The sequence below is a fragment of the Indicator indicator genome, chromosome 10 (genome assembly GCF_027791375.1).
Source record: "Indicator indicator isolate 239-I01 chromosome 10, UM_Iind_1.1, whole genome shotgun sequence".
NCBI classification, from domain to species: domain Eukaryota; kingdom Metazoa; phylum Chordata; class Aves; order Piciformes; family Indicatoridae; genus Indicator; species Indicator indicator.
Genome location: NC_072019.1, coordinates 14,970,080 through 14,984,308, shown reverse-complemented (window position 1 = coordinate 14,984,308; position 14,229 = coordinate 14,970,080). Strand labels below are relative to the sequence as shown.

The following is a 14,229-nucleotide window of genomic DNA, read 5'->3' as shown; positions in this document are numbered from 1 at the left end:
AGGTTGAGTTCCACTTTAGTCTATTCTTATGAGTTCATTGTATTAATGCTTTCCACTTCTTTCTCACCGCTCCAAGATTTTCAGGCATTTGAGAACAATGGATGTTATTGCAGAGAAACTGGGGAACTGTGTGCATGTGGGGGGAAAAAAAGAGAGTATGAAGTAACACTTGTTTTTTTCTTCTACTTTTTCTGCTATTACTGGAATTGATCTAAGAGAGTTACAGGCTGAATTTATTAATGAATCTTATTTTCAGCAAAGAACTTTTTTTTTTTTTTTTCCCCCTCACAAAGGACAAGTATAAGTAGATCACACCACTCTTATCTCTTTCTAGGTGGGACTTCCAAGTATTAAACTTTGTATTGATACTGACTCAAGCTTTGTTACTATGTTATTAGTGGTAGGAGCAAATAAAATTGGTTTGGTTCTCCTGATAAATGAAATATCTCCCTTTTTAAATACTCCTTCTCTTCCTTTTTAACACAGCTCTACAAAATGTGCTAGACTGTATACCTCTAGTGAGGGTTTTGAGATGTTCCGTTCAGCTGTTTTTTATCACAGACAGACAGATGTTACACAGTCTCATCTGGTAAATGTTCCCAGATGCTCTGCAAGGCCAGTTTATTACTATCTGTGACTCTTTGCTTTATGCAGTTTACATGACAAACTTCTTTCTTGAATCCTCACCACTCTTAATGCCTTTCATAAGGCCTAAATGGAATATTATAAAAGTCTGAGGGAATATTTTCTGGTTTTATGTTGTGGTTCCTGTGTTTCACAGCTGTTCTCTGGGCTGTGGGCCCCCTCCTCCTTACCTTGCTCACAGTAGTTTCATTGAAGTTATCTGACTGCTTATGCAAAGAAAGCAGGATTTGGCACAGAGCAAACAAATGACAGGAGTTCAATATGAGAAACCCTTCCAGCAATGTAGTGCCTTGCAGAAAGAGAAGTCATGTCCAAAAGTAAGCAGTCCATTTCATTTCATTGTGATTAATGCTCCCCTGTAGCTGATTCAGCTTTGTTTTCTTTGATGTTTTTACAGTCCCACCATCAATCTCTGGCAGCAGTGAGATGGTGACAGTGGTGGTTAATAACCTAGTGCGACTGGAGTGTGAAGCAAGAGGCATCCCTGCCCCTATTCTGACGTGGCTTAAAGATGGTAGCCCTGTTTCCAGCTTTAGTGATGGACTCCAGGTACTGGGTTCAAATCCTGCTATCTGTGGTCTTTCCTCTTGTCCTGAGAGGCTTTTAAACTGCTGCAGTTTAATGGAACAGAATAAATTAGAGGTTTGTAAATGAAAGTCTAATAGAATCATGGAATAGGTTGGGTTGGGTAGACTTAAAGATCATCTAGTTCTACCCTCCCTGCCATAGACAGGGTCATCTTTTACTAGACCAGGTTCCCCAAGGCTCTCGTGCAGCCTGGCCTTGAACGCTTCCAGGGAGGGTGCATCCACAACCTCCCTGTGCAGCCTCTTCCAGTATCTCACCACCCTCACTTCTTCTTAGGAAGATTTTCTTCCTAATCTCCAGTTTAAGTTTACCCTTTTCCAGCTTTAAGTCATTGTCCCTCGTCCTATCACTACAAGCCCTTGTAAGAAGTCCCTCCCCAGCTTTCTTGTAAGCCTCCTTCAGGTACTGGAAGGCTGCTCTAAGGTCTCCCCTTAGCCTTCTCTTCTCCAGGCTGAACAGCTTCAACTCATTTAGTGTGCCCCCATAGGGGAGGTTTTGCTCTAGGTTATTGATGTGAGTTAGGTCCAGTAACTACTGTGTGAAGTATAAGATATGGATACACTGAAATAAGATGGTTCTTTCACTTCATTTCATACTGAGTAAGAGTTTGCATCAATAAATTTTTCACTTAGTGGCAAAAGGAGGAAATTGGAACATATTCCTATGCTGAAGAGATCCATATAGCTTAGGGTTATGTCATACATCATTACATACAATAGGAATTCAGAAAAAAATATTCTGTTAGAATGAGAAGGCATGGTTGCTTTTTGAGAGCTAATTTTATGGTTTGCAAAGGAAGAGGGGAAATTTGTATTCTCTTGGGACAGCTCACAGGGCACAGACGAAAGCTGTGACAGAATGTTTGAAACTGGCAAGAGGGAGGAATGTCCAACTCCTGTAAACACTTGGAATGCCAGGAGTTCCCTATGGACCTACGTGGGGTTAGACTTCTGCTTCTGCGAGTCTCCATCAAAAGAGAACAACAGAGCACAGGGCAGTGTGTAGGGAGCACAGAGATGGTGGGGAGCAATGGCAAAGCAAGTATTTAATTGTGAAATGAAACCTAATCCTTCACTCTACTCCTGTCATGTGTTGAGGTATGTACTTTGAACGTGCTGTGCTTGCATTGCAGGTTCTGTCTGGGGGCCGAGTCTTGGCGCTGACCAGTGCTCAGATCAGTGACACAGGAAGGTACACTTGTGTGGCAGTCAATGCTGCAGGGGAGAGCCAGAGAGAGATTGACCTCAGGGTCTATGGTGAGATTTTCTGACAAATCCATTTGTTTTGGGGGCATGAGAACTGCTCACAGAGCTTTAATTAAATACACTGTGGCCTAGACCTTTAGCAACATTGGATAAAAATGTTCCAACCCCTATCATAGAATCACAGCATTGTTTGAATTGGAAAACACCTTAAAGATCATCAAGTCAAACTGCTGACCTAACACAACCGTGGCTGTAAAACCACATCCCAGAGTGCCATGGCCACATGTTTCTTGAGCATCCCCAGGCAAGTGAAGTGATTAAAATGGTTCCAACCCATAATGGGAGGTATAGTGATGGAGAGGTGTGGACATGTAAGTACAAACTATACGTATGCACATATGTGTACTTGTATGTGAATGTGATCTTCTTTGTGTCCACAAGGAATCGCAGCTACAACAGTGAATTTACAAGTTCAGTATGTAAAGAATGGTAGAATCACAGAATGGTTTGGGTTGGAAGAGATATAAACATCATCTAGTTACCCTCCCCTGCCATGGTTAGGGACACCTCCTACCAGACCAGTTTCCTCAAGGCCCGCCCCCAGCCTGGCTTGGAGCCTCCACAGCTTCTCCAGGTAACTTATTCCAGAGCCTCACCACCCTCATTGGGAAGAATTTCTTCCTGACATCTAATCTATATCAAGCTTTTTCCAATTTGAAGCCATCACCCCTGGTCCTGTCACTCCATGCCTTTGTAAAATGTGTCCCTCTCCAGCTCTCATCTAGCCCACTTCAAACACTGGAAGGCCACAAGAAGTCCCTGAAGTCTTCTCTTCTCCAGGCTGAGCAACCCCAACTTTCTCAGCCTGGCCTCAGAGTGGAGGGCTTCCAGCCCTCCCAGCTTTGCTGTGACCTCTTCTGGCCCCACTCCAGCAGCTCCATGTCTCTGCTGTGCTGAGAACTCCAGAGCTGGCCCCAGCACTGCAGGGGAAGGTCTCAGCAGAGCAGAGGGGCAAAATCCTCCTGCTCCGCTTGCTGCCCATGCTGCTGGGGCTCAGCCCAGGACATGGCTGCCTCTGGGCTGGGAGTGCACAGTGCCAGCTCATTTATTAGTGTTTGTCTTGTAAAAAACCATATAGATCCCACATGCAAAAGAGATTACTGGGGCCAGAGCTCAGTTGTCTTTATGCAACTAGGATGAGTCAATGTGAGTTTGTCATACAAGTCTCTGGTTTCTATTCCATTTCCAAGCCTTGCTGTGCCTGCCTGAGTGGTGATGACTTTTTGAGTGCTAATAGTGACTCTGTATTGAGCCCAACCAGTCAACCATGTCTCTTTCAAGAGGCAGGAAATCTCTTGTACTTGGTCAGTTTTTCCAGTTGCATCAATAAGTGAATTCTGAAATCTTTGTGACTGAACTCAGGCAAATTCTTCCGATTTCCTGTAACTCGTACAAGCTTCATCCTGATTCTTTGTAACTTGTATAAGATGCCTTGTCAATCTGTGTTCTTAGACATCGTTGGTGATGTGAAGATACCAAAGAGCAAGACATACCACCAGGAGCAATGCCAGGGAGTGTGACTGGAGCAAGTTCTAAGTTTCCTTAAGCAGCTCAGTGGTTCTGTACACACGTGAAATGAGGATGAACAGTGATCTGCCATGTGTCTTAGAGATCTTACGGTACCAGATGTGGAGAGAGTGGTTTAGAATTGAAGAACTTTTGTAGCTTTGCCTCTGCTCTCAGGAGGTCAGTGGAGAGGGAACTGTTTTGGCTCTAACAGTCTCTGACTTTATGACAATTCTCAGCAGGAGTCTGGAAAATCTTGCAAGAGAAGCTAGAAGTTTGTTTTCTAAGATGAATGGTGATAGTTGGCTAGGCTATTTTGGCTTCCTTGTAAATGCCCTGTGGTTAGGATACTTGTGACTTGTGCTTCTGCCTCTGCATGGGGCAGTTTGGAGGGTCAGAACTCTGGTATGGCCAATGTTTTATATCTAGAGCAGGGAATATCAAGGTCCCTTTGGGAGTACAGGTTGTATGTGTGTGTAACCACAGAGTGGCATGGATGTATCAATTATTTCTTATTTTCTGGAACCTCTGTCCGTTTTAGCTAGATGAAATGTAAAAAGTCATTTGGAATCATTATTAGGTTGGAAAGGACCTCAGAGATCATCTGCTCCAACCTCCCTGCCATGGGCAGAGGGACACCTCTCAACTAGACTTTAATGCCAAGACTTCATCCAACCTGGCCTTAAACATCTCCAGGGAGGAGGCATCCACAGCCTCCCTGGGCGACCTACTTTAGAGCTTCACCACCCTCATACAGAAGAAATTCTTCTTACGACCTAGTGTAAACCTACTCTCCCTCAGCTTCAAACCATTCTCCCTTGACCTATCACTAGACACCCTCATGAAAGTCCCTCTGCAGCCTTTTGGTAGGCCCTCTTCAGGCATTGCAAGGCAGCTATGAGGTCCCCCCAGAATCTTCTCTTCCCCGGGCTGAACAACACCAGCTCCCTCAGCCTATCCTCATAGCAGCCCTTGAATCATCCTTGTGGCCCTCCTCTGGACTTTTTCCAACAGAACTTGTGGAAGTTTAAATTTTCTGTTGTATTAGAAGCTGGCCATCACTGAACTCAGCTGCAGAGCCATCTTGACTGAGGCTGTCACCAAAAATGAATATTACTCTCAGGACTTGCCTCATGTGGGTAACTTAATTAAGAAGAAGCAGGAGGAAAATAATTTGGAGTGCAGTTGGAACTAAGGTTGTTAGAAATGTGCAGTGCTCTGAGCCAGCCTAGCAGTTGGAACAATCTGGGTAACATACAGTTACCAAGAGCATAATCAGAGTAACTTTAAACCCTCTTCCTCCAGAAACAAATGCTTTAGTGTCTGCCTCTGTTTCACAAACTCAGTTTCCTTTTGAGCACATTTCAGTTCATTAAACTGAGAGGAGAAGTAATTGGTGGAAACGTGTTTGGAAATAAATTTGCCTTCTGCAGCTTCCAATTTTCAGTTCCACAACACCCGTAAAGAATCTGGGCCTTTGTGAATTCTACAAAGAGATTAAGATAAATAGATTTTTTTATTTTTTTCCCAGTTACTCTATTTCTTATCCACAGGGACCAGACTTTTCCCTAAATTATTTCCAAACTGTGAAATCAGCTGCTCTGCTTAGTACTGTCTGTGCAAGAAAAACAAGACTTTATTGTTCATGTTATTTTCCAGGACATCTTGAGAATTGTATTGCTGCTTTGCTGAGTATCACTCTGGGACATTTTATACTCTCATGTGTGTTGATTGAATTCAGTGTCTTGTTCTTCAGAGTGAGGCCCTCTCACAGATGATCCCCCTTCTTCTTACCCTGATATTTTATGCCATCAGACATTCACTTTCTGGAGTAATAGATTGCAAAACTAAAAAGCAAAGGAAACGTGAGAGTACAGCTTCTTATGTTTTGTTGGGGAAACTGAAGAGTCTTACTATACAACAAACATAAAAATCTCACTGGATATATGTAACCAGGCAACGGAGTTCCTGCTGGCAGTGTTTTCATTCTGTCTATCTTTTAATTGCAGATCTAATGTTGCGTTCATGTCAAGAGTTTACTGTGATCATACTGTATGTTTTTAAATGACAAGAAAGCAAAGGGAATCTCTGTGGGTTATTTTAGGGATTTAACCAAGGCCTCCATGGGCGTCATTATGTTAGGTCAACAGCTGGACTCACAGAATTACAGAATATTAGGGGTTTGAAGGGACCTTGAAAGGTCTAGTCCAAACCCCCTGCCAGAGCAGGGTCCCCTGGAGCAGGTCACAGACTCAATGATCTTAGAGATGCTTTCCAACCAAAACAATTCTGTGATTTTATTTTTGTTGAATGAAGGCTGTCAACTCCACAGTATGCTTGCTCCCGGAAGCCTGCAATGCCCAAAGGTCCTTTGTTTTGATTTATTGCTGTAGTTCCACCAAACATCATGGGAGAGGAGCAAAATGTCTCGGTGCTCATTGGTCAAGCAATGGAGCTGCTCTGCCAGAGCAATGCTATTCCCCCACCTGTGCTGACGTGGCTTAAAGATGGGCGACCCTTGCTGAAGAAGCCAGGTCTCAGCATCTCTGAAGATGGAAGCATGCTGAAGGTAAACTGGGCAGGGGGTTCTGGTGACACTTGCTTTCTGGGGTTGTACCCACTACAAAGGCACCAGACACCTGTTAGAGCTTGAATAGCATTAGCCCCCTGTTCAGTAGAGCATGAGGAACCCTGGTCATGGAACCCTGGATGTTTGTGTACAGATGTTGCAGGAGTAATGCTGTACTATTTGTATTACAAATATCTGGAGACTGATGTAAAAACAAAATTAAAACTTGGTTAACTTCTCCCTGCAAGTTTCATGTGTAACAATGTCAGAAGAAATCACCCAGGTTTCCGTTTTCTTCCTAGATTGAGGGAGCTCAAGTCCAGGACACTGGCCGTTACACTTGTGAAGCCACAAATGTTGCTGGGAAAACTGAAAAGAACTATAATGTGAAGATCTGGGGTAAGATTTATTAAGTTTATTCCAGGAATGGAAAGGGAGCTCAGAGTGAGGTTAGGATGTGAGATGCTGAACTCCTCTATAGTTCATAAACACTCATTTGCAGAGCTTCAGCCAGGCAGATGTCATTATAAGTGCTGTAGCTTGATGGGCCCAAGAAACTGCAGCCTTTTCACTTTGGTTTGGTTCTGAATTAATATCAGCCACTTCCCAGGTCTTTGTCTTGCTGGGTCTCAATGTGTGATAGTAGGTTAGAGCTGTAGCTAATTGGGTTTGCATCCATACCTCCTATTTGTGCACTCTAATGCCGTAAGTAACCTACTCACTTTCCACTTTATTAATGCAGGAAATTCAGATAAATAAAAGCTTTATTTGCTTTGCAAAGTTCATAGATTCATAGAATGGTTTGGGTTGGAAGGGACCTTAAAGATCATCCAGTTCCAGCCCCTGCTCACGGCAGGGACACCTTGCGCTTGACCATGTTGCTCAAGGCCTCAACCAATTTGGCCTTGAACACCTTCAGGGAGGGGGAATCCACAACCTCCCTGGGCAATCTGTTCCAGTGCCTCACCACCCTCACTGTAAAGAATTTTTCTAATATCCAGTCTAAATCTGCCCTCCTTCAGCTTCTGTCCTATCAAGATCAATTAATCAAGTTATCAATACTGAATCATAAAAAGAGTGCTAGTACCATTTTTCTGTGGCTAGATGCTGAATGTGGCTTAGGATATTTATTTTAATCAATGATTTTTGAGTGTGTTTTCTTTTTCTTTATTTCTGTACCATGTTTTCATTTGGTCTCTCTTAATTTGGTTCACCTGCTTCCAGGAGGCAAATATTTCTTACCTAGTGGTTGAAATTCAATTCTTTGAGACTTTGAGAATCAGAGTGAAAACAGTGGTCCCTTGTGTCTGCAGCTGGGTTACATTCTCAGAGCTGCAGAGCAAAGCTGGCATTCTGCTACAGTAGGGTGATCGAAGGGTGGGGTCCTTAGTGTTCGTGTGGCAACCAGTGAATTAATGCAGGAAGCAGTCAAAGGAAAAGCTTAAGACTGAACTTTAGAAGTGACCTAATGATGCTATCTGTAGGTTTATTAACTAAAGCCATGAAGAAGGCAGGATCTTGGATCTGGAGTCACTTTACATGACAAATTTGTATCAGGGTCATATGGGTCTCGCTGTTGGCTGGTAACATTGTATTTCAAATACTGCAATCATTTGGCATTTCTTTTAGTGTCACCGAGTATTTATGGCTCAGATGACATCACTCAACTCACAGTAACTGAAGGGAGCTTGATAAGCCTGATGTGTGAGTCCAGTGGCATCCCACCACCCAGTCTTACCTGGAAAAAGAATGGTGGGTAACTGTCTGTCTGTTTTATAGAGCAAATGTGATAATTCTGCAAGTTGTTCTTCTTATCCCGTGAACATTTCAGATGGTGTGTTATGAGGAGTTCAGGAACTTAGTTATCTTAACTGAGTTATCTTAACTAACTGAGTAACAAGAACTATGGCACCAGATTCTTAAAAGTGTGCAAGGGAAGCACAGTGCAGACATCCTCCTGAGCTGACTTAAAAATAGACTGTGAAGCGCTTAACCCCTCTCAAGCACAGAATCTCTAGCGTGGTGGGGGTTGGAAGGGACCTCTAGAGATCATCTAGTCCAACTCCCCTGCTAAAGCAGGGTCACCCACAGCAGCTTGCCCAGGATCACAATGGCCAGGTGGGTCTGAAATCTCTGCATAGAAGGAGACTCCATAACATTTCTGGGCAGCTTGCTCCAGGGCTCCAGCACCCTCACAGCAAAGATGTTGTTCCTCCTGTTGAAGTGTAATTTCCAGTTTATGCCTGTTACCCCTTATCCTAATTGCAGTCTTACTTTGCTGTCACCATTCTGCTGAGGCTCTCCTGGGTGGAAGCCTGTGACATGCTGTGTGACATACAGTAGATAGGTGGTTGGCTGTGAAAACTAAATTACATGTTCCTAAGCACTGGCTGTGCTGGATTAAGACAATTATATACTGGAAGTGTGGGATTTGCTGCTCAGTAGAGGTGTCCAAAACTTTCTGGATGGGTGTGAGTGTGATGAGGGTTGCAGTGCTTTAGCTCAGATCCTGAAATCAGCAATTAGTATGGGAAGCCCTCAGAGTCTGCTTGTGTGAGTCTCTGATGCCTGGCAAAACTCTGGTAGAGCAGCTCTAATATGGATGGTTGTGCAGCTCAGTGATTATTACATGACCCACTGAACTTGACACCACATGAGCAAGCTCAGTACCCTTTCCTGTGGTTCTGTCTCAAAGAATGTCTCTTGCAGGCTCTTCACTGGTGGCTGACCTTTCGGGAAGGGTGCGAGTATTGTCTGGAGGCAGACAGCTACAGATTTCGCTTGCTACAACGTCTGATGCAGCATCTTACACTTGCATTGCTTCAAATGTAGCTGGAAGTGCAATGAAAGAATACAATTTGCAAGTACACAGTAAGTTACCATGACAAATTCTGTTTGTGGTTTTCCTGCAAGAGAGTGAAGCTATGAGAGTCACAAGCACAGTGGTGTTAAGCTGCAAGATTTTCAGCTATAGGATCATTTTAAGGGCACTCTGAGGAGAACATTAAGTAAATGTTTTTAGCAGGGCCTGTTGCAACAGGACAAAGGGGGGGAGGTTGGTTTAAACTAAAAGAGAGAGACTTAGTCTAGAGAGAAGGTAGAAATTTTTGATACTGAGGGTGGTGAGACACTGGTCCAGGTTGCCCAGAGGTGTGGTAGATGCCTCATCCCTGGAATCACTGCAGGTCAGGTTGGTTGTGGCTCTGAGCAACCTGCTCTAGTTGTAGATGTCCCTGCTGACTGCAAGGGGGCTGGACTATATGACCTTTAAAGGTCCCTTCCAACACAAACCAGTCTGTGATTCTAATTAAAATATTGACAATTTGGACTCAAATCTTGAACAACACATTTCATATGCCTGTTAAAAGTGCTTTTAATCACAGATCATAGAATCACAGAATGTTAGGAGTTGGAAGGGACCACCAGAGATCATCAAGTCCAGTCTCCCTGTCAAAGCAGGATTACCTAGGGCAGGTTACACAGGACCAGATCCAGGTGGGTTTTGAAAGTCTCCAGAGAAGGAGACTCCACAACCTCTCTGGGCAGCCTGTTCCAGTGCTTCATCACTCTCACAGTAAAGAAATTTCTCCTCATGTTGAGGTGGAACTTCCTGTGTTTCATCTGGTACCCATTATTCCTTGTCCTATCACTGGGCACCAGTGGGAAGAAACTGGCCCCTTCATCTTGACACCCATCCCTCCTGTATTTATAGACATTGATAAGATTCCCTCTCAGCGTTCTCTTCTCCAGACTAAACAAGCTCAGGTCTCTCAGTCTTTCTTTCCTCATAGGAGAGGTATTTAAGTCCCTTGATCAACCTCATAGCTTTCTGTTGGACTCTCTCCAGTAGATCCCTGTCTCTCTTGAACTGCGGAGACCAAAACTGGACACAGTATTCCAGATGTGATCTCACCAGGGCTGAATAGAGGGGGAGGAGAACCTCCCTGAACACACTTGTCACCAAACTGTAGTGTTTCAAGTAACTGAATTTAGATTTCTTTGGATTTTACTGGTACTTCTGTATTTCAGTCAGGAGTAAAAGGAGGCATTTTTAAACAACCTTGTGAAAGAGGAAATCTTCAAGATTTTTAGAATTGCCTGCAAATTATATTTTAAAAAACATTTGTGCTTCATGTGGTGGAGGATGGGGAGAGGTTATTTGTTACTTCTTGGTCCTGTGAAAATCACTATGAATTGCAGAGTGCCCCTAACTGATTTGCCAGCAGTAGTCTGCAATACCTGGTCTTTATTAAAATCTTTATCAACAAACTTCGTGGTTGTTCTGTTCAGAAACAGGTGAAGATGCTGAATTGTAGCTTCCAGTTGATTTCTGTGCTGTGTTTCTTTTTCCTTCTTAGCTCGACCAACTATATTAAATAGTGGCAGCCACCCATCAGAAGTCATTGTCACCCAAGGAAAGGAAATTTCCTTGGAGTGCAGGGTACAGGGCATTCCAGAACCAGTGATCACATGGATGAAGGATGGCCACCCACTGCTCAGTGAAAGGGACATCACAATACTTCATGGTGGTCGCTTTCTTCAGCTGAAAAACGCCCAGGTGTCAGACACTGGCCGCTATGTCTGCGTTGCTGCCAACGTGGCAGGGCTAGCTGACAGAAAATATGATTTAAATGTTCATGGTGAGTTTGTGCAAAATGGGAACTTCCTGTGTGTCAGCTTGTACCCATTGTTCCTTGTCCTGTTACTGGGCACCACCGAAAAGAGCCTGGCCCCTTCACCTTGATGCCAAACCTTCGTATATTTGTAGACATTGATAAGATCCCCTCTCAGCCTTCTGTTCTCCAGACTAAACAGTCCCAGGTCTCTCAGTCTTTCTTCATAGCAGAGGTGTCCAAGTCCCTTCATCATGTGAGCAAATCTAATTTAATCATTGAGAGCAAAATTACTTTTTATTTGTTCTGAAGCATGTGTTTTCTTTATGCTCTTCCAGTTCCCCCAAGCATTGCTGGTTACCTGCAGACATCTGAAAACATCACCATTGTGGAGAAGAATCCCATCTCCCTGCTTTGTGAAGCTTCAGGAATTCCCTTGCCATTGATAACATGGCTCAAGAATGGGTGGCCTGTCACTTTGAACAACTCGGTGCGAATCCTCTCAGGTACAAACGCTGTAGTCACTTAAAGGAATAAGAAAAGAGGGAAGCCAGCTGAACATGAGCCAGCAGTGTGCTCAGGTGGCCAAGAAGGCTAAGAGCATCCTGGTCTGGGTCAGCAGTACTGTGACCAGCAGGAGTAGGGAAGTGATTGTATCCCTGTACTCAGCACTGGTGGGGCCACATCTCAAATACTGTGTTCAGTTTTGGGCCCCTTACTCCAAGAAGGACCTTGAGGGGCTGGAGCATGTCTAGTAAAGGGCAACAAAGCTGGTGAAGGGTCTGAAGAACTTCTGAAGAGCAGCTGAGGGAACTGGGGTAGTTTTGTCCGGAGAAGAGGAGGCTGAGAGGAGACCTTATTGCTCTCTACAATTCACTGAAAGAAGGTTGGAACAAGAGGTGATAGAACAAGAGGAAATGGCCTGGAATTGTGCCAGGGGAGGTTTAGGTTGGATATTAGCGAAATTTCTTTCCTGCAAAGACTGGTCAGGCATTGGAACTGGCTGCCCAGGGAGGTGGTGGAGTCACCATCCCTGGAGGTGATCAAGACAGACGTGGACAGGGCTCTTTGGGACGTGGTTTAATGGCCACGGCTTATAGTTGGACCCAATGGTCTTAGAGGTCTTTTTGAACTGAAACAATTCTGTGGTTCTGTCAGCTTGCTTCACCAGGGCACAGATACTACATTAGCTTTCTCACATGATTAGTTTTCTCTTCACAGTTATTTTATCCTTTAAGGAAGAAAAATATTTGAGGGAATGAATACAAATGACAGTAAACAAAATATCTTTAATTTCTGTGGGTCTGTTTGTAGAAACAAGGGTAAACCTCTTGATGAGCCTCAGAAACTAGTGCATGTAAATACTTCCTGGTCTTGGAGCTAACTGAATCTGATGGTCAGATATCTAATCAAAGCTGAAAGTGAGCGATCAAAGACAGCAGGGAATACAGCATTAGCAAGACTAGTCTGGGGGATCTGGAGGAATTTTTGATTGGTGAAAGGAGAAACATATCAAATTCATCCCAAAATAGGAGGAGTTTGGTACCTGTTCCTGTAAACCATCTTTCTGCAGTACTATAAGGAAGTGAGGGCACTTGACTCACAGCTGCAGTGATGTCAAATGTTAGTGTTTGCAGTAGGAAATTGAGATAGCAGCCCTTGAAATGACAACCAAAAACGCTCACCAAGCAAGCAATATGTTTGTGTTGACTTCACAAAGTTGATCAACAGATCAACAGGTGGAATATGTAGAAGTAGTAAAGTATCTGGTTGCAGCTGAGAGGTGTAGACCACAACTAAGGTGTTGCTTTCATCTTGGGTTTGCCACTCACTGCCAGAAATCTTATTTTCATAAGTTTTGATGAAGTTGCTAACACTCTGGTATAGCCAGGGTGGCAAAGCCAAAATATTCGCCAGCATGAGCACAAGAACACTCTCAGGTACAGGAGCTGGAAAGCGTTTAGAAGCTAAGCTAGGAATGGATTTGAAGATGAATTTTTGTCAGGATTTTTTGTGTTCATATATCTTTTAACATTAGGGGTGCATGAAGACGAGCATGACCAGCAGCAAGTCAAGAGAAGTTCTCCTTCCCCTCTACTCTGACCCAAGGAAGCCACATCTGGTCCATTTCTAGGCAGGGAACTACTGGAGAGAGTCCAGTGAAATCTACAAAGATGCTGAGGGGACTGGAGCATCTCTGGAAGGAGTAAAGGCTGAGAGACCTGGGGCTGTTTAGCCTGAAAAAAAGCAGCCTGTGAGGGGATCTGATCAATGCTCAGCCAGAGAGGGTCAAGAGGATGGGGCTGGACTCTGTCCAGGGGTGCCTAGTAACAGGACAAGGGGCAATGGACACAAACTGGAACTCAGGAGGTTCCGTCTAAATGTGGTGAAAAATTTTTTGCTGTGAGGGTGCTGGAGCCCTGGAACAGACTGCGCACAGAAGTTTTGGAGTCTCCTTCACTGGAGAAGAGACTCCAAAGCTGCCTGGACGCTGTGATCCTGGGAAACCTCCTGCAGTTGGACTGGATGATCTCCAGAGGTGCCTTACCACCCCCACCACACTGGGATTCTGTGATTACAGATAGTCCTGTATTCTGCATTCCCATTTTTACATGTGGCAAATGGAAAAAGGAGTGGGTGTGTGATACTATCCAGTATAAATCCATCCGAGTTGACACGCATTCTTTTTTGTGCAAAGTTACCATCAACAAAAATGTCTGCTGGGCTTGGTTGTTTGCCTTCTGTCTGTTGATTTCTACACCCACGCTAACAGCACCACCCGGATCGCGGAGCCAGGAAGGGTGAGAGAGAGAAAGATGTTTATTGTCTCTGAACATTAGCTGCAGTGGGAGTGGGGGAACAGGCCAGAACTCAGTGCTCTGCTTCCCAGCAAAGCTTGTGCTTTTGTGCAGCTCATCTCAGAACTCCACATTGTGGTAGTGACCCATAACCAGCATGGCATTTGGACCTTTATTTGTGTTTGTACAGCTGTGAAATACCCCAAATAACAACCACAAATCCCCCTCTTCAACCAATTTAGGAG

General features: G+C 44.1%; 1 protein-coding gene across 1 annotated transcript in view; it reads left to right on the top strand.

Moving 5' to 3' along the window:
• HMCN1 (hemicentin 1) overlaps positions 1 to 14,229 on the top strand; it is a 204,862-nt gene that overhangs the window by 116,533 nt on the left and 74,100 nt on the right. Inside the window, exons 39-46 of the mRNA XM_054384518.1 lie at positions 1,043 to 1,194; positions 2,366 to 2,489; positions 6,398 to 6,573; positions 6,876 to 6,972; positions 8,203 to 8,325; positions 9,283 to 9,444; positions 10,932 to 11,213; positions 11,525 to 11,692. Coding sequence (XP_054240493.1) covers positions 1,043 to 1,194; positions 2,366 to 2,489; positions 6,398 to 6,573; positions 6,876 to 6,972; positions 8,203 to 8,325; positions 9,283 to 9,444; positions 10,932 to 11,213; positions 11,525 to 11,692 — 1,284 coding nt within the window. The remainder of the gene's footprint in view (positions 1 to 1,042; positions 1,195 to 2,365; positions 2,490 to 6,397; positions 6,574 to 6,875; positions 6,973 to 8,202; positions 8,326 to 9,282; positions 9,445 to 10,931; positions 11,214 to 11,524; positions 11,693 to 14,229) is intronic.